Raw genomic sequence first — 20,138 nt, 5'->3', positions numbered from 1 at the left:
ACTTTGAAGGACAATCTTAAGGAAGAGCTGTGTCCCAGATCTGAGTCCACTGCAGGCTCTTGGTTGATGAATGGAGTAGCTGTGAAGCATTTTAGAGGGGGGTGGGGTGGTAAGGATAAGGTATGGTCCCTGTCCTGTGCACTAAATGTTCTCCGTTAGGTCTGTCCGGGAGTAATGTGCCTGCAGGTGTAGTGTATGACCGTGGATGTACAGGCTGACGTTTAACAGTAAAATTCTTCAGTATTCACTGCAGTAAAATGCTGACATCTGCGTAACACTAGACTTATATGTAATTTTCCTCGCTTTTCCAGGGCGACTATGAGCGTCCATCACGCGATGACAGTCCCCAGGTCGCAGGTGGTGACACGTACCCCCGAGGGCCTCTTAAGCTACCTCAGAGCCACACGAAGCCGCCTGGCTACCCCTCGGTGCACCTGCCGTACCCCCCGATCTTTCACCATTACAAACCCTCTCCTTACCATCATCCTCCCTCCCAGCCCAGTCCACCATATACCCCGCAGGTACAGTATGTTCGCTAACTTCACATATAAAAACTGCATCATAGTGATGATTCAGTTTGCTACAGATTGCAGATTATACTCTGTGACTTTGGTAAGTTAGCTGAGATCAACACTTCCTCCAGGTTTTTAACTGTAACCATCTTAAATCTCTAACTAAAGTAGCTCTTTCCCAAATTGATTCTTTAGAAAATAAAATCATTAGGTATATAAGCCATGTTATTTCTGTCTTTTTTTTATAACTTTTTCATCCAGGGGGCCTACTCACAGCCTTCGTCACCTTACGTCCCCCCAGGGGCTTATCCGCCTCCTTCCTGGGGGTCAAGCTCTGACACGCAGCCCTCCAGAGTTTCCCATGAGCAGTTCAGAGCAGCACTTCAGCTGGTGGTCAACCCTGGTAACGCACACTTGAAATTCAAGGAACATTGAAATGACACGCAAGCATGTGACAACTTGATAAATGGACGGAATGGACACTTTACCCAAATACACATACATTCATGCAACTTGTTGTTTTTCTACATCCAAGTGTTTCCTGTCTAACATTCAGAGTTTCATATAGCAGTATTTAGAGTCTGTAATGGCGTGAATAAACTGCAGCTTGAGTATCTAGCAGAGGCATGCAACTGCAACTTCTAGATGTTTTTTTTACATTTATATCTTTCTTTGTGTCTGATGTTGCATTAAAATGAGGCACGATGTTTGTGTTCTCCTCCAGGCGACCCTCGGGAATACCTGGACAGCTTTATTAAGATTGGCGAGGGATCCACAGGTATTGTTTGCATCGCCACCGAGAAGCACAGCGGAAAGCAGGTGGCAGTGAAGAAGATGGACCTCAGAAAACAGCAGAGAAGAGAGCTGCTTTTTAACGAGGTATCAAACAACGATTACCTGAGAAACTGTCCTTAGCTCATACTATAATCCAAATAGTTCTGATGTCGTATGTTTGAGTGAATTAATCAGGTGGATTTAGATTGGGGCCATAATGACCACAGAACTAACATTTGTCACAGATTGTTGATAGCCTAAGCAAGCGACAGTCGTGAAACTGTTTTAATTAGCATAATAAAAATGCCACTTTATGCTAATTAATGAAACAAACAGCAAGAGTTCAGTTTGCCCTTATTTCCCTAACATCCATCCACAGCAATTAAACCACTAACACATTTTTTTTTGCATCTGTAATGACATTTATTGACTAAACTGAAGACGTGTTTACGCCGAAAACCTTAAGCAAGAAATGTATTCGTGACTGCTCACATTCATGATGTCCTGACAAGCTAAAAAATGAGCTGCATTTCATTTGCCCAGGAAAAAAAAAGTCTAATGTATTTAAATGTGAACTGAGCGACGCTCTGATTGCATTTCTGCCCTGATTCTTTTGTATTTTGGTCTCTGTTTAGTGTGCATGAGTGGGAGAGAGAATGCATGTATGTAAGCATGAGTGCGAGTTGTGGAGCAGCGGGTGTTCAGCGGGAAAGTAATTTGTTTCGTGTAATCCTATTAATTTGAATGTAATCCTTTTATGATTAAGCCTCCAGAACATGTTCATATTAGACAAAGGGGAAGTTGAATTAATATTGAAAAAATGAAATTACATGAATAGATTCAATAAACCACTGGAATTGTAGATAATTTTTTGTAGCACATTTTAGCATACATTCTTAAATATGGTATTGAATTGAGGAATTTCAGAGAGAAACCTTTTTGAGGCTCAAAGCATGATTTTTATTTCATATTAACAGTGTAGTAACAAAGTATAGCAGCATAATAACAGTGACAGAGCCAGTGTACTACAGTGTCATTAGTAACGATACATACATATATATTTCTCTGTCTGTGTTTTAGGTGGTGATCATGAGGGACTACCATCATGAAAATGTTGTGGACATGTACAACAGTTACCTGGTGGGAGACGAGCTTTGGGTCGTCATGGAGTTCCTGGAGGGAGGGGCACTCACTGACATTGTGACTCACACCAGGTAACTGCTCAATGCACAAATGCTGAGGTAAACCATCAAGCTGTGTGATGCGGAGCTTGGAGGATGTAAGCTGTTGTTAGGGTTATAAAATTATAAAATATAAATTATAAAAGGACATTTTGAAAAACAGGATAATTATTTTGCTCAAGTAGTTAATAGACGTCGAACTCAACAACCAGGTGAGCAGCATGTAAAGGTCCTGAGGCACGTTTTAACTTTTAAGTGATTAGTAAGATATTCCCTAAAAATGAATCACGGATTCAGCATTGCAAGAACCAGGTAAAAATTAACGTGTTACATCTCGTTTAAAGTTATTGTCCAGTCGAACACAGGCTTTTTAAACCTTTATTTTACCATGAAGGCTCATTGACACCATACTCTACTTAGGAAGAGAGACCTTGGCATTGAAGCAGGAATACAAGCTGCTAATACAGAGTCTATCAAAAGGAATCATCTGATTTCACAGTATCGTTCACTGGTAAAGATCAGAACACGTATTATAAGAAAGAACGGATTCACGAGTTTCACATGGCTGCTGGCGGCTGCAGTGACTCCAGACATGCTCACAATAATGTGTGAGATGAGTTTGACTATCATATGGAGATGTGACCAGAGAAGGACACATTTAACTTTTGAACATTGTGAGTTGTATATGTAAAAGTTTATCTTCAGCCATGTATTTTAAAATGTCCCGTAAGTTTTTATGTCTATTACTTTAAAAAATCTAGCTTTTTGAAATTGGATGATTCGTTTTGATACACCCTGCATACTAAATGAAACATAAAGTGCAGCATATTTATTTACACATTGTTCAGCTGGTCATTAATGCAAATATCTAATCAGCAACTCGATGCATTTAGGCATGTACACGTGGTTTCGCACAGTTGTTGTCAGATGGGCTGACAACAACAACCAGAAACTTGTGATTTACTGGTTCACACACAAACATCTCTACATTTTACAGAAATTGGTTGAAAAAAAAATCTATTGAGTCCTACTTCAAGCAAGCGCCTTGTCAAACAGAGCACCTCTGGGATGTGGTGGAACCATATAATTGCTTAGTAAGAAAATGCATGTTCTGCAGATGTGTAAAATAAATAAAAACACTGCAGAGACAATCAGCTTCCTTCTCTATTGTTACCTAAGTTTCAAAGGACCTTATAGACAGACTTTGCTCCCTTCTAACAGAGCCAAGTTTACCTGTTTTTTATATGATGTCCATCCTCTCATCCAAGAAAACTAGCGTCATTCAAAAATGTGAAATCATCTTTATTTTTAATTATTTTATTTTTCAGTTCAATGGCTGTTTTCAGACTGTCTGAAAGAGTTAAAGTATCAGATTTTGAAGCATTATGCAATACTTTTATATAAAAGAAGAAATCAGGCCACAGCTTTGTGTGTGTCATTTGTGTTCGTTTTGACTGGTGAGATTGACGGAGAGAGAATCCACATGGGAGGGAAAAAGGTTTATGTCACCTTTTAAAGGGCGTGTTGTTCAGATGATGTTGCTGACATCAAATGGATTTTAATATAACTTAGCAAGCACTGGTGCGCAGTCGAAATTCAATTTTTTTTATTTTATTTGTTGCAGCTGACACGAACAGGTGAATAATTTTGCAAGGCGCAGAGGAAGGACCGGCTGAGACGATACGATGCTCCGATAGTTTCAGGATTATCGTTCTCCAACTTTTCCAAATGGTTTCTGTGTTACTGAGTTGCGTTTCTAAGCTGCTGCCTCATTGTTTTAAGCTTACTTTGTGCTTGGTGTTTAATTACAGTCATTTGCGCGGAGTGTCAGCATTAGCGCTGCGCGGTGTCGGATGCTAATAACACGCTTTGGCGAGGCTGAGCACCGCTGCTGCTGTGAAGTATTTTGAACAGTCTCCCACACAGATGTTTGCTCGTTTGTGTGCTCGGTGCATGCATGAGAGAAAGTTTCACAACGAGTGCTTTTAAAGGTACTCACGGAAAGCTCATAAAAGTGGATTTTAAACAGAATTTCTCTTTTTGATAAAGACTCACATACATTCACCCTGTAGGGTCAGTTGCTTTTTTTTTTTTTTTTACCTTTTATTAATATTATCAGAAAAAGTTTGGAATAAAACTTAATAGATGTCCTTATAAAATGTAGATTGATTAGTATGCAGGCATAAAATAAAATCAGTGAGAAAATACCGCAGAAGGGCTTGAGCGGTGTATTTTCTTCATCAGTAATTTCTGCCATATTTGTCCAGGTGAAAGCCTGCTGCTATTTCTGTTAGGCTTTTTGTTGTGGAAATAACTGCTGCCTGCCTCGCGTTGTGCAAGCCTCATCAGCTTGCTGGCAGCAAACACACAAACGCACACACGCTCTGAGATTTATGGACACATGCGCCCTCAATTCTAATTCACACAGGCAAGTCTGCAGCGGGAGGAGAATGGGGGGTCTGCAGAACTATTTCAGTCACGTTCAGATTTCAATTATACTTTTAAAGTTGGGTAATGATCTGCACTTCGAGGGGATTTTTATCTAGTGTAAATGCAAAAGCATATGGGTTTGTGTGTGCAGCTGTGTGTGTGTGAGTATGAATGCCTTAGTGTTTGTGTGTGCACCTTTTGTCTGTGTGTAGGTGCATGTGTAATTCTCCTCCCTTTGACAACCTTTACAGGCTCATTAAAGTTGTTTTTCACTTTGTGAAACAATTTTCTATTTCACTGATCCTGCCTCCATGAGTGTGTGTGTGTGTGTGTGTGTGTGTGTGTGTGTGTGTGTGTGTGTGTGTGTGTGTGTGTGTGTGAGAGAGCTCATTTGTTTGTGTGTGTATGGGAGCGTGGGATTTTTTTCGGGGGGGGGGGGGGGTGTAAGTGGAGAGGCGGTAAGAGGTGATTCATTTTCACGTACGCGTCTCCATCCCATTCACTCCGAGTTAGCCGGTTGTTTTTCCATTAGCAGAAAGCTCATTTATCTCTTGTGATTGTAAAAGCATGCATGTGTAACAATAAAATATGCTGCAATCTGTAGAGTGTGATTATATATATTTAATATTATGAGCGTATGTGTAGCCCAAAGGGTTGTTTCTCATAATGTAAGTTTGCAAGTTTGCAAGTAAGTGCCCCAATAGCGGGAACGTTACACTGTATGATAAAGAGAAGTGTGCAGAAGGGTTGCAAGCATGTAACATCATACTGCAATGCATATACAGTATATGTGCATCTGCATCCATCTGTATCCTTAGTTTGGGGTTTAAAACAAGCGCGCTTCTTTGTGCACATGTATTGTATGATTGCAGATTAGAGCGCACACAAATAAGCACACAGCACAGCCCGGCCAGCTGGGTCTAGAGACGTTAATGTTCAGTGGAGCTGTGAGTTTCTACATGAACTCAGTGAGACGCGCAGCATCGCCCCCTCTCTCCATATGGGACCCTCCTGCCTGCTCGTAGCTAGAAACGCTGCAGGCCACAGTGGGATATTTTCAAACTGGATTTCTACTCCATATCCTCTATAGGATGACTCTCAAGTCTTAAAGCCAGTCATTTTTGTAGCTCAAAGAATAAAAGTCAGTTTTATTTATGAATAAATGTTTTCTCGCAATGCACAGCACATGGAGAAAGCACAGGCGACAAAAATGAGCTTACTGGATAAAAACAGATAGCACATTTATTTAAAAGATAAACTACAAATTGTGGAAATAAACAGTTAGCTATGAAAATAAATCTAATCTGATTAAATAAAATATTTCTGACAGGCCGTGTGTGTGTGTGTGTCTCCTTACAGGATGAACGAGGAGCAGATTGCTACGGTGTGTCTGTCGGTGTTGAAGGCTCTGTCCTACCTGCACACACAGGGCGTCATCCACCGTGACATTAAGAGCGACTCCATTCTCCTGACTAGCGATGGCAGAGTAAGTGCACGTGCATATTTCTATTCATCCATGCTCCTCTTGGGATGCTATCAAATTAGTCACTGCTTAAACAGTAATCCACTAAACCCCAGGTAATAATAACCTAAGCTGCTATTCTTTTTCACTGGTCTCACACACACACACACACACACACACACACACACACACACACAGTCATTCAACACTCACTGACCTCCATGGGTGCCTGTCCTGCCGCTTGTCAACAGCCAATGCCAGAAACTCATCATCATCCATTACCGCCGTGCCCTAGTAATTAAATCCTGCTTAATGCCTCCTAACGAGTTGATAAGACATGATTAACTGAAGCTTAATTAAGTGCTAATATATGGGATTAGTGTCTTCTGACAAAGCTCTTGATCACAAGAGGTCAGTGCACTTCTGAACTAATATATTCTATTCTGTATGCCCACCAACCTGCTTAGTAGAGACTGGAACCATGTACTGTATATGTGTGTGTTTACAGATCAAGCTATCAGATTTTGGCTTTTGTGCCCAAGTTTCCAAAGAGGTACCCAAGAGGAAGTCCCTCGTGGGCACACCCTACTGGATGGCACCAGAGGTTATCTCAAGATTACCTTACGGGACTGAGGTGAGGACACATGCACAGAAATAACATTATTCTACTGAGGAGTTCAGGAGCATTTCCCTGTATATGTTATGCATGTATGTTTACTGTCCTGGCTGAATAGACTGAATGTTTTTGCGTGTTCAGGTGGACATCTGGTCTTTAGGCATTATGGTGATTGAGATGGTGGATGGAGAGCCCCCTTACTTCAATGAGCCCCCTCTGCAGGCCATGAGAAGGATACGAGACAACCTGCCCCCACGGCTAAAGGAGTCCCATAAGGTAAGAAAAGTCGAAGGCGAGTTCTCAATAAGTAAACGGATCAGACTTTTGCCAACAGCAGAAGAAAATGTTCTTAGAGCTGTCAACTGTTTAGCTGTAAAAACGCATCTCTGTGTGACAGCTCACCAGTCACACCTCAGGTGCAGAGAAGTGCAAGGTAACATTTATGAACTTATATTACAAAAGTACTACAACTCTTTTATTTTTGAGACACATGGATCCTGTAAATATTCATATGAAGCTACGGGTATTTAATTAAATTAATAGGAAAGACTTCTACAAACAGCTGTAAGCAACAGACCAAAATTTCAGTTCATGTTAATGTGTTTTTTCTAACTCAGATTGCATTTATTGTGAGTATCATTACTCATTACATAACCTAAGACTGGTCTGTGTCTATGTATGAGTATGTAATAATGGATACACCAGAAATATGGCAGTTGTCATATCTGAACAAAATGGGAATTTCAGTAGTTTTAATCATAAACCAAAGTACTGAACTGTTAAGATTTTGGGTAGATCGTAGTGCTAATTCAAAGTAAAGTGAACACCAAAGCCATTACAATTCATTCTAATGGGGACAGAATTTGGTGAGCGGTTGCTGGAAATTGTTGGCAATTGCTAGTGTGAAATTAGCCACAAAGATGTAGTGCACCAAAAACCTCCTTGGCATTGCTTTGGTTTCTAGCAGATTGCTGTGGTTGCTTGTGCTTTGCATGGCAAGCGCTCCTCACCAAGTGGTGAAGAAACTTTGAGAAGTGCAGTCGAAACTGGAAATGCGTTCGCCTTAAAATAAAAGTTTCCCTTTTTGAAAGGTGTTGATTGCAGTGGTACAACCTGTTCTCATGACAGTGCGTTGCAGGCTTTAATCTAATGACTCGTGTTGCTGTTTGTCCCTCGAAATGTCCTTAAAGACGGTTTTATATCAGTCGACACTCACGTGTACCAATTAAAAAACTCAATAATCTGCATTTGGAAGGTCGTGAACAAGTAAGTTGTGTTGCCTTTCAGGCGAGAGACCCAAGTTTGAGTCATACATGTCAATTCTTTTTACGCTTCATTTGTATAATATTCATGCATGTAATTCATCTAGCAGCTTTTAAAAACAAAAAGAAGCTCAGGAAGCTACCAAAATATCTTGGTTTCCATGGTGATGCGTCGCTGTTTTCTACAAAACGTACATGCTTCTGACACTATGTTTCCTATTGAAGTACATTACTAAAATGTTCATGTTCCCATGAACACAAAAAAAACAGGAGACCACAGGAATACCAACAAATACAAGGTTGTTTTTTTTGTGTCACAGCCTCTTTGTGATGACAGCAACGTCTGGCAAAAACACGACAACCAATCAGGGAAGACACATTTCCCACTAGCAATTGGAGGTTGCCGGTGGTTGCTGACTGGTCTAAAGTCATGTGTGACTGACCTAAATGTTCCCAAAGTTGATGAAGAGATCGACATCTGTGTTGTCACTAAAAGTGTGTGTGTGTGTGTTAATTTTACTGCTGTTTTTTTGGCTATGTTATACTCAAACCTAGCTAAGCAGATGAATTCAAACATTTGCTCACATCTCCAGGTGTCAACCGTGTTACGCTCCTTCCTGGACCTGATGCTGGTGAGGGAACCGTCCCAGAGAGCCACAGCGCAGGAGCTCCTCCAGCACCCCTTCCTAAAGCTCTCGGGACCCCCTTCCTGTATCGTTCCCCTCATGAGACACTACCGCCATCGCTGACCTGCTGACTCAAACCCCAGCCCTCTCCTCCACTAAAAACATTCACATAAACACACTACCAGGGTGGCACTGCCCTCACCCAGCCAAAACACCCCACTGCTTGGTGGTGTGCCACCAACTTTCACACCTGTAACCGTGAAGTAGATTAGCTAGAGGAATATCTAAGACATACATTAATAAAAAAAATTAAAAAACACAAGACAAAGCAAAGAAGAAAAAAACTATTGAAACCATGAACTGGAGTAGAAGAGCGTAATGTGCCAGAGGAAACTCTAGACATCCAGTAAACTAAGCAGACTGCCTCGCCCTGCTGCAGTCTTCTTTCTTCCCAGACTGTAAGTCTTCAGCGCCATGTAGACTTCTTGTAGCCATCCAGAGCTTCTCAGAGGGGGTGTGACAACATGGAAGGACCCAAAGCGACCAGCGTGCTGCTCCAGACCCGAGCAGCAGAGGGCAGAACAATCAGTGTGAAGAGAGAGCGGGTTTTTGACTGGTCACGACTGTTTACCGCGTCGTCGGTTCATCATAAGGAGCGCAGGCTGCTGCTCAGAGACGAGCTCTCTCGCATCTCTTGTCACACACTAACAGTGAAAATGTATTTTAGAGAAACCTGTAAGTTTTTCTGTACAGTTTTGATAACTTGCAGTATTTTATCGTGTCGTAACCATTGTGATATGAGCGGTATTAAATAGAGTTTCTGCAGAGATCTTTCCTACTGTTTATAATCCAATTTTTGCTTAAAGATATAAGAGATATCCCAAATAAACCCACCTAAAACCTGTTACTAAAAAAAATACTAAATATATTTATTATCTTACATTTGTAGACAGAACTTCCATTAAATGTTGGGAAAAAAGGGTAATGTCAGAATTTTGTATGACATTTTCAAATATTTATTTATTTATTGGAACTGAAGGTATATTTTTTTGGTAGTGTGGCCTTCTTTTGTTTGGTTTTTCTTTTTGGGGTTTTTTTGTTAGGTTTTGACTTCAATTTCTAAGAGCGCATTTGGCAGACAGTCGGTTTATCATCCAAGCAATACCCCAGACCTGCTGTATTTATGAATCCATGACGCCCTGTATTTATGATACTGTAACAACATCATGCATTTAAATGTAGCACAGACTGAGTGGATTTGAGAAAGGAAAGAAAAAAAACTAGCTTCACGCAGACTTGTTTTTTTTTTTTATATTAGCAGTCTCACTGTGTTTCTTTCTTAATGCCAAAGAGGCGCCTGTCCAAGACGCCTCCCTACCGCACAGAGTTTAGGATGCTGATAAAAGGTTTTCTGCTCACATCCTCGCTGTCATCATCTCACTCCTTATCCCACCTCAGTCAGTCAGACACACACACTCGCTATCACCGGAGCTTTGCTGCCATTCTCATCTCTAGTTTGGACCAGGAGAACAGTGTTATCCCCTTCCCTGTTTTTACCCATCATTCACTGTGATATGTAAATATGACTGTGTGTACGTGAGCCTGTGCGTCTGCGTATGTCAAAGAGCAAAAGAGGTGGAGAGGTGTTTATCTCTACAGCATCTGAAAGTGTGTGTGTGCGTGTGTGTGTTTGTGCGTGCGCTGCTGGCTAAGCCTTGACAGTGAGTCAAGATTTGAATGAGTAAACACTTATCTGTGGTGTTGGCTTGTATAGTGATATTGCATGTTTGTAATCAGTGAAGCTGGTTTCAATTAAAAAAAAAAAAAAAAACACCCATAAAAACATCAAGATGTGTTGCATGGATTTTTCCTTCATCACCTTATTATGCAGTCGTCTCTTCTTCTTTTGTTTTTTTAACAGCACACTGTCAGAATATCCTAAAGAGGTCTTTTCAATCATCAACAGTTTATTTTCTCTTTGTTGTTTTTGGGTTCTCATTTCCAACAATTTCACCTGTATTTCACCTCCGAACACAGAAGCAAAAAAAGACACATTCATGGATCAGTGTTGCCATAATATATTAGGTTATTTCTCTCTCTTCCCTCTAAGCCATTTCCCTCTGAAACACCATAATGGGATATTGATTTAGCTCGGACAGAGAATGGAGCTTCTTTCTCACAGGAAGATCGACAGTGGTCTAGTAAATAAAAACACAGCTACTGGGGCCACTGAGAGTATCAGTGAGGATGACACCAGCTTGTAGAGTCAATGTTTGAGTTAGTGGAAAACACTCATCTGTTCCAAACACAACTTTTGTGTGTGAGTGTGTGTTTGTTTGTTAGTTTTCTAAACAACCTTTGGGAGGTATTTGAAATAGTTTGTGTCTTTAAATGGAATGATTTGTAATGAAGCAATAAAAAACAGATTATCTAAATGTGTTTATATACCATAACAGGCCTGCCAAAGTTGTTAGACCACCTTTGGGCTAGTTCCTGCTGCTGTAGGGTCTCAAGGATTGACACACACACATGCAGCTCTTATTGGGATATTTTTGTTTTATGTTATGTTTTTTTTAAATATTATTAGAAGATTTAAAATCTTTTGATTCATTACTTAGAATTTTTTAAATAATATACTGAAAACAATAATGTACATGTATCTATCTTTGCAGCTCATAAAGGAGAGGCAGAGATTTGCACTGGTTTCTGTAATGTACTGTCCTCCCTGCATTCAGTGTTGTTGTAGGCTAATAAGGTCACGGCCTCAGGTGTAGTGCATGCAGGTTACCTGGTGTTGCTCACTGGACTGGATATGAACTAAACCCTTTTTAACAGCTATGATGCCATCTCCTTATGACGCCCGAACAAGTAAAACTAAAGGGATATGCCCAAATCAAGGAATTTTTTAGGCCTTTTTCACGCGTGAGACTTGTCTGTAGCTAATAAAAGCTGAAGAAAATCGCAGCTTGCCGACCTTCGACAGTAAAAGTCCAACTGGAAAACTTGGAATTTCCTCCAGAATAAAAGAAGACAGGCGGAAGATCGTGGCTGCAGTTTTTGAGAATTTGTGAAGCTCAGCAACAGGTGAGTTTTCCTCAGTTGTTGTTAGCATGTAGCTTTGTAGCAGAATGAAGGCTGGATGCTAACTTTTTAGAAGCGTCAACAGCTAATTGAAAATATGTATGTCAAAGTAAAGCATTCCTATCTGTGTTAACAAGCACAGATATCCTGCTTTGTGTTACCCGTCATGTAGTGGTTGAATTTAAAAAGCTTATTCGAGGTTAAACAGGGTAAATTCTCTGTCTATGTGATGCTCTTTTGTACAGTATGTTAAGCTCAGGTTGCTAATGCTAACACTTAACGTAGCCGCACAATCATGGTACCTCTTTGTAGGCCTACGGGGGATTTAAGGTTAATGTTTTAATAAATGCATAAATAAATACATCCAAAAATCTATGATTTTTTTTTAAATTAAAAGTATATGCTTCGATTGCTATTTGTTACAATATGTGTCAACTTACTTTTTTCTAATGAGTAAGTTATTCTAACATGAAGATAAGTAAAACAATGTAATATAAAACAATGTAACAGATGTCTTGAGCTATACCTGGCTTCTTTATATTTTCCTTGAAAAATTAGAAATATTGAAATGAAAACATAAATGAACGTTCTTAGGTAGCTTTCTTTTGCTGTCCTTCAGCAGTCTTTAACAATAGTTCTCCAGGTTTCTTTTGTTCTGTTCTCTCAGGATGACCCCACACTGCTTCAGTAATGTCAGGGTGCAGTTCTCTAGAGAGGCCAGTCCATGACTGATATTGTTCCACTGTGTGTGTTTTTTATTCAGGTATGCTTTTACTGCACTGAATGAAAATGAAGCTATTGCCAGTAGCAGTCAGGTACAAAGACTGGACTGAATGGGATTAAAAAAGCAGCAAAAGCCCAAAGAAAACCTTTGAAAGATCTTCCTGCTATTGCTCAAGATCACTTTGATTATCAATTAAATCTACAGTGCTTAACAAAATTATTTGACAACCTATCATTAAAAAAACAACAACATTTTCCAAATCTAATCAGAAACTTTTCATATTATTTATTAGGCAAATAACAAACAAAATTCATATTTATACCCAAATTTGAGCTGGCACACTGAACTCCAGTATACCATTCAACCAATGGCATCTCCATCAAAAATGTTAATATACTTCACTATTTTTTTTCTTCATTTTTGTAAACCAACAATTTATAAATTCACAGATAACAACAATAATTGTATTTTGGCATATATATATATATATATATATATATATATATATATATATATATATATATATATATATATATATGGTGGTGGCTAACCAACCGGACATAGTGGTGGTAGACAAACAGAAGAAGATGGCCGTAGTGATCGATGTAGCGGTTCCGAATGACAGCAATATCAGGAAGAAGGAACACGAGAAGCTGGAGAAATACCAAGGGCTCAGAGAAGAGCTCGAGAGGATGTGGAGGGTGAAGGTAACGGTGGTCCCCGTGGTAATCGGAGCACTAGGTGCGGTGACTCCCAAGCTAGGCGAGTGGCTCCAGCAGATCCCAGGAACAACATCGGAGATCTCTGTCCAGAAGAGCGCAGTCCTGGGAACAGCTAAGATACTGCGCAGGACCCTCAAGCTCCCAGGCCTCTGGTAGAGGACCCGAGCTTGAAGGATAAACCGCCCGCAGGGGCGTGCTGGGTGTTTTTATATATATATACACACACACACACACACACACATACACACACACACGTGTGTGTGTATGTGTGTGTATATATATATATATATATACACACACACACACACACACACACGTGTGTGTGGTGTGAAAATTGACTTTGAAAGTTCAGTAAGTTAAAACAATACATTTCAAATGTCAAAGGAGCTCACAAATTTTTAAGTTAATAACATTTTTGAGTGAAATTAAGCTGACACACAGCTTTATACTTTTAATAAATTTGAGGATTTAAGTTTCCAGTAGTTAGTCTGATTGAGAGGACATCTACTTTGATGAGTTACAACCGAGGATGATGTATAACATCCATGCCGCTGAAACAAATCGGTGTAGAAGACACAAATGTCCTATTTATTTTCAATTAAACAAAACCCAGTGTCAAAATCAATACCTCATCCCAGCAGCGTCTCCTCAGACGGGTGCATCAGTCAATTTTTCTCAGTCACCTTATTTCATTCATCCTTTTTTTGTCTTATTCACCAAAAGATAGGAAATAAAATAGTGATTTATTTTTTCATTAGAGCTGAAAGAATGAGACTTTGTGCTTTTAACACTGTAGTAGATAATAGTGGAAGTAGTTTGACAAAGGAGTAGACGTGAGTCCAGCAATTTATTTAGAACGAAACAGAAGAGTACGGCACAGGATTGCATCAGCAGAAGTTTATGCATAGAATTTGATTCTGAAAATAATTTACATATATTTATAGTTTTTTTTTTCCCTTTAGTAACCTCATTTTCATAAACACACATCTCATCATTCAGTGAAATTCCTCGCTGTTTAGTACATAGTTTGTGTCAGATGGATGCATTTCTTTCTGCCTCTTGATATGTTCTGTACGTCGGTGCGGACATCAGATTTGCTGAAGTCAAAGCAAAAACTTTGAATGCCACTGTACTGCACACTACAAGACTGTCAACACTATGGTTGCATTCAAAATGTAATAATAAGAGGATTGGCTAAAAAAAAATATATGAAGGTAAGCTTATACAGAACCAACAGGAGAGAACTGAAATAATTTATCAGCCATTCCGGGAAGAGAAAGAGAGAAGAAGGTGGAAAGACAGCAGAAGCAGAAATTTCAGACATTTCTTTCAAAGACAAGTTGAATAAGATTAGGCAGAAGTGACCAACTATGATCCAGTGACGCGATGACTTTAAAAAAACAAACATACTATAACTTAGAGAGGTCTGAATAAAATTAGTTATTTTCATAAAAGCTTTACTTTTTTTTCTTATTTTAATTAAAACTCTAAGCAGATTCTAGACCAAGATTTAATTCAGTAGCCGGTGAAATTATTGTTTTTTTTGGTGGGTTTACACTCCCAGCTAAATCCATGACAGCTCCCCCCTCCCCAAACTGTCCCATTAATTTATGTTTCAGCTTTTCAAAAGTTCTTGTGGGCAGTACATGCTACACATTTATCAATCGAGGATTCAGCCCAGTGCGGGGGTCACGATTCTCTGTGGTATTAGAGGCCTGGAACAACAAGGAGACAAAGTCTGTCATCAGGTTAGCTTCGGAGAGAGCCGAGGGGAGCCGCTGCTGTGCCGGTTCACTACATGTTCTTGTACATGGAGCGATCTCTGGGGAGCTGGGGCTGAGCCGCTGTCAGCTTGAGGTGAAAGTGGTAGATTGTGAGGATGATGACGATTATTAGGCCCAGAATGAGGCCCAAGATAAGGGGGAGGGTCTCCTCCAGGCGCTCCCGCTGGTCTGTGATGCATTTGTAGGCTGCAGAAAGTAGAATGATACACAGTCTGTATGAGAAGGTGATCGAACGTGACTTACAAAGGGCAAAGATGGTGTGTAGATTATTTCAGAACTTATTTGTATTGCATGCTGGATGATATTTTTTTTATACCTGAACTATATTGTTATACATAATATCAGGGTATTCTTTTATTCTATTCAGATTTAAGGCTGAACTTCATTTAGTTGTGTGAGTTATATACTTTTCAATGACAATAAATTGAATGCAGTCTAATCAGATGATTGTTTTCTTGATGAACTGAGTTTATTGTCTGGAAAGATTAAATTACCAGAAAAGACAGACTTGAACCAGTCAACATATTAGCATTTTTGCTTAGAGGTGACTCAGAGCTGTTTGATTTTCTGTCGTCACTTAGATAACTTTGGATGTTCTTGAAATGCATTAATGTCCTTCAACCTTTCTGCTTGTAGTTGTTGACATGAAGGAGACACACACGTGGCATCTCACAAGTTTAGTCAAGCATCTCTGTTCTCTGGACTTTTTCTCAGGGTGGCTGTAGCTCAGAAGGTAGAGCAGGCCATCTATTTATTGGAAGGTTGCTGGTTCAATGCCTGGTTGTGTTCATCGGGTTTGTTCTACTTATGTGCAACGCAAGGTAGAATTCTAATATTTCAACAAAATTAACAGTTTTGTTTTTTGTTATTCTTTTTTTGCACAATTGTTGTGATGATCACAATAAGTCATATCTCTTTTGGTTAGACTTTTTTTTTCTCTTTTGTGCATTTTATAGTTTGATACACTGGTGTTTGTGGGAGTGGGATAGGACACCTAAGCCATCATTGGATGTACAGTATGTATATGGGGGTTAAAGTTGAAGGTGCTTCTCCCCGTGGACAGCAGTTATACACACTAGGAGAAAGGCAGTGAAGCATTGCACAGCCTAGTTTACAGCAGCTAAGGGACAAATGATTCTTACAAGGTGATTGGACAGAGAGGTGAGTACGTCTATAAAAGCTGCATTCAGGGCAAGGATATGACTGCACTCATAAACTCCTAATGACCCCCCCCCCCCCCCCCCACCCCCTTTTTTCTCTCTCTCCCCCTCTCTGCATCTCTTGTGTCCCCACCTCCTCTTTTTCCTCTTGTCACCCTGGCGCCTTCTCTGCAGCCCTCATACTGCAGCAATAACACCCCCCAGAGAGCTCTGTTTGCGAGTCAGCAAGAGAGACGTACAGCTGTAGCACTCTGAACCCCCAGGATTTCTCATTATCATCATCATCATCTCTGTTGTTCCACGAAATGTGTGACCAGAAAAGCATGATAGTGTGTGTGGCAGCAATCGGGCAGTTTTTCGTCAAAGGGGTTTTCTGTTGTGCTCTTACGTTCACTGAACATGAAGTCAGATGCGATGTCAAAGGGCTGGATCTGGATGTCATACATGGAAACGGTGATGCCCTTCTGGTGGTCACTTGAGATAAGAGTGAGGGTCTGCTGTGCCGTGCACACATAGGAGCGCCCGGCAGGGGTCACCAGGGCTGACAGCCGGTGGGTGCTGGCTGTGTGCTTCCCAGCTGGAGAGAAATGAAAGGGGGGGGGGGGCATGTTGTGAGTGGAATGTGAAGGAGGACATTATGATGCAACCAACACTAAGGTGCTTGTGTATGTAACTGACCTCTGGTTTAATGTAGAAAGGATATCCAAGTTGATAACTTGAAACATTCAAAGTATAATATAGGTGGCTCCTGTTGAAATTCTCCAAAATAAAATGTATTGAGTAACGAACAAAGTCTATTGGGGAGTAATTGTTTTTTGGAAGAGGTCCGATTTATTCTTCCGGTTTTTTTTTTTTCTCACTCAGTTGTTTAAAAAAATAAAAATGTGTAATCTCAGCTAAAAGTCACAGGGTGGAAAAATAAAAAATAATTAAAAATCTAAATTAATTTAGCTAAAACTCTTAATTGATGTTGGTGGGCGAAACTCCTACATTCCTACACGAATCAGCCTCTAATTCCAGCTTAATGCTGCTGGGAAATGAATGAGGGGAAGTTGAGCGATGGAAATTGCTGAGTCTGAGACTCACGGTTGTATGCGTTGATGAAATGCGATGTCTCCGAGGTGTCGTAGACGAACTGAACCTTGCTAATCTTCCACACCTCGATGCCCTTGTCACGGAATTCCTGCAACACACGGGGAGACATAAACACTCACGCACACATGCGTCAAACGACGGGAAAGGTGATTTGGCCTGCGCTCGCGAAAAACTGAGTTACTCGATTTTTTTTAAAAGACTTTTGTGTTGAAATCTTTGGGAAATTACCAAATTCTGATACATTTGTTAAATTTACTGGGAACGTTTCTTTTAAACCAGAACCAGTAGATTTAATTATATTTAAATCACGGGATTTGCACTAATTTTACACAGGCTACGCGCTGTTTCTGCGTGTCAAAATAATGTAATTGGCAGCCAATTTGTGAATGCACGCATTTTCTTAAGACTTATGGGGATATTTTGGTTACATTTCATGTAGTGTAGATACATTATTTTCGTTTACTCGCCTTGGAAAAGTAGATGCGGAGGATGTAGGCGTTGTTCTTCCAGGTTATGTGGATCTCTGACTCGGTGCTCTCACATTTCCCCTCGATTTCTGCGCCACGGGGGAGAGTGAACGACGCCTGCTCGGTGATCAGCTGCAAAAACATTCAGCAAGCGTCAAGGTGGCAAATAGCGGACTGAGTTTCCAATGAAAGAAAGCATTATCTGTGCGCCAGATTGCACTGTAGTGGTATATAATACAACTGCATGATTCTGAATTTTTTTTTAAAATTAATTTTAATCTCTTTTAAATGTTTCGAAAAGTTTGCTGTTATCCGTTCTTTATAACTGGACTCATAAGAGAGAGGTCAGCATTTTGCGCACAGCCGTGGGTCACAAACGCATATTTTAAATTTATCGTAGGCCTAAATTTATTTAAAGTAACTCTTTCTTCTTAACAGGAGTTTAAAGAAATCACATTGAATACAATGTAAATATTTTACATCTTAAAAATCCCGTTTCCGATGTTTCGATCCGTTTTACGCACAAACCAAAACGTTTAATTTTAAGCGGGTTTCTCTCATTCCTGAAGCATGCGTTATATTAAAATTCAGTGGGGATTCCTTACGTCTATCCCGTTGAGTGCAAGCACGTCATATGGCACGAGGAATTTTACAGCGAACTCCACCATGAGACATGTTGTGCCGTTCTCTCGAACCGCGAAGATGGCTTTGTCTGGGTTGTTGGAGAGACCGGACAGGTTTTCACCTTCCTGCTCAGCCAGCACCACGGACAGCGCCAGCACACCTGACGACAAGAACAGAGGAGGTGAGCCTGGTGACAAATGGCTCGCAGACACACTCACGCACACATTTGGGCCACCCCTGAAAACATGCAGAATCAGCAGAATCTGCGTCGTAAACGACTGGAGTTTAAGCTGAAGCCACCTGGCATCTTTTAGATCACCTCGGTTTCTGGTGACAAAGTCAAAAACGGGTTAAAAAACCGAGAGTGAAGTCTGCAGTATCAGGGGAGCAACAGCACATCACGGACTGCAGTAAGAACAGCCTCAGGAAGTGACAAAACTACAACTCTTCTTACATTTGAAGCTCTTTTTTTCCCACCCAAATGAGGAGATAAATAATGGGTGAAATACGCCAACTCATGGAAATATAAGAACACGCGCGCACACGGAGCCAGTAGTGGCCAGACACAAGCAGTGCACGTGCACGCCCATACACTTACACACACTGCAGTAAGGAGTCACGACAGCTTCACACACACTTTCTTACCAAACACAGTGAACAGCAAAAGTCGGGCGCTCTCCGTGGTGCTGAAACCGAGACGTCCCATCGCTACCAGCTTCCCCGGAGCAGGAAAAAGAGCGGGGGCTAAGTGACTGGGCAGCCGGTGCTGAACCCGCGAAAAGAAAAGAGAGAAAGGAAGGCAGTGAGGGGAGGGAGAGAGAAAATGACAAAAAGAGAGAGCGAGAGAGAGAAATGGGGGGTGGGGAGAGAGAAAGAGAGGAGGATTGCCTCTTCTCAGCGCCAAGAAGTCACGCTCAAATCATCGTGAATGCTGCAGGAAAGAAAAAAAAGTCTCCAGGTTGGGCGTGAGATCCGGTTTGCGCCGCAAAAGCTGCCCGGCACCGAGGAGTTCTGGCTATCCAAACCGACCTCTCCTTTCAAGGTTGACAGGCTTTAACCCAGCGACAGCCTCTGCACGTTATTAACGTCACGAAGAATGATCCCTCTTTTTTTTTTTTTTTTTTTTTTTTTTTTTAAAGGAAAGAAAAAGTCGCTTAAGTTAAAAATGATCGCGGCATGCAGTGTCAGTTATTCCCGCAGTGCTGTGGTATCCATGTCTGTGGTAAAGCGACTGCAGGTTGGGGTTGAAATGATGGATGTCTGGAGGGAAACGCCGACAAAACCTCTCCCCCTCCTCCCTCTCTCACTATCTCAAACTCCACTTGTGCAAGGTTGAAGCCAAGTGCGTTTGAGAGCGAGAGCTACAAAACGCTCATAATGAGATTATCACTCTTTCTCTGCCAAAATAAGAGGGGTGTGAACCCGGCACCGGAATCAGTACAGCACTTAGCTTTCTCTAACTTTACACAAGGATGATTTTGAACCCACAAGATCAGAGAAAAATCTGCGCTTATTGACCTTATGGAATTAGGGCAAAGTGTGAATAAATGTTTTATGTAACACTCACTACCACAAACCTTATCGAGGGTAGATGCCACACAGACGCATAGACATCAGA

The 20,138-nt window shown here is 40.8% G+C and overlaps 2 protein-coding genes across 3 annotated transcripts in view; one reads left to right on the top strand and one right to left on the bottom strand.

Moving 5' to 3' along the window:
- The window catches only part of pak5 (p21 protein (Cdc42/Rac)-activated kinase 5), a 39,446-nt gene extending 29,752 nt beyond the window's left edge, over positions 1–9,694 (top strand). For both annotated transcript variants that reach the window (XM_085373591.1, XM_085373592.1), the window contains exons 3-10: positions 312–521; positions 774–915; positions 1,237–1,391; positions 2,367–2,500; positions 6,257–6,383; positions 6,868–6,993; positions 7,117–7,251; positions 8,831–9,694. In XM_085373591.1, coding sequence (XP_085229717.1) covers positions 312–521; positions 774–915; positions 1,237–1,391; positions 2,367–2,500; positions 6,257–6,383; positions 6,868–6,993; positions 7,117–7,251; positions 8,831–8,986 — 1,185 coding nt within the window. In that variant the 3' untranslated portion in view covers positions 8,987–9,694. The remainder of the gene's footprint in view (positions 1–311; positions 522–773; positions 916–1,236; positions 1,392–2,366; positions 2,501–6,256; positions 6,384–6,867; positions 6,994–7,116; positions 7,252–8,830) is intronic.
- Positions 9,695–15,184: 5,490 nt separating this feature from the next.
- lamp5 (lysosome associated membrane protein 5) lies at positions 15,185–19,226 on the bottom strand. The gene is made up of 6 exons (XM_085373274.1): positions 19,166–19,226; positions 18,502–18,680; positions 17,897–18,028; positions 17,421–17,517; positions 16,723–16,911; positions 15,185–15,360 (listed from the first exon to the last, which is right to left on the bottom strand). The coding sequence occupies exons 1-6, from the start codon at positions 19,224–19,226 to the stop codon at positions 15,185–15,187; spliced, it is 834 nt and encodes a 277-aa protein (XP_085229400.1).
- Between the last annotated feature and the right edge of the window lie 912 nt (positions 19,227–20,138).

Source organism: Diplotaxodon limnothrissa, linkage group LG15 (genome assembly GCF_057381915.1).
Source record: "Diplotaxodon limnothrissa isolate DT_005_m linkage group LG15, D_limnothrissa_male_GT1.1, whole genome shotgun sequence".
Classification (NCBI taxonomy): domain Eukaryota; kingdom Metazoa; phylum Chordata; class Actinopteri; order Cichliformes; family Cichlidae; genus Diplotaxodon; species Diplotaxodon limnothrissa.
The sequence above is the reverse complement of the archived record's forward strand: the minus strand, read 5'-3'. Positions and strand labels throughout refer to the sequence as shown.

Coding starts and splice junctions, on each gene's coding strand:
- lamp5 (XM_085373274.1), bottom strand. CDS start 19,226: ATGGGACGTCTCGGTTTCAGCACCACGGAGAGCGCCCGACTTTTGCTG. Junction 17,518..17,896: donor TCCGCATCTACTTTTCCAAG/GCGAGTAAACGA, acceptor CGTGTGTTGCAG/GAATTCCGTGACAAGGGCAT. Junction 15,361..16,722: donor TGACTTCATGTTCAGTGAAC/GTAAGAGCACAA, acceptor TACTTTCTGCAG/CCTACAAATGCATCACAGAC.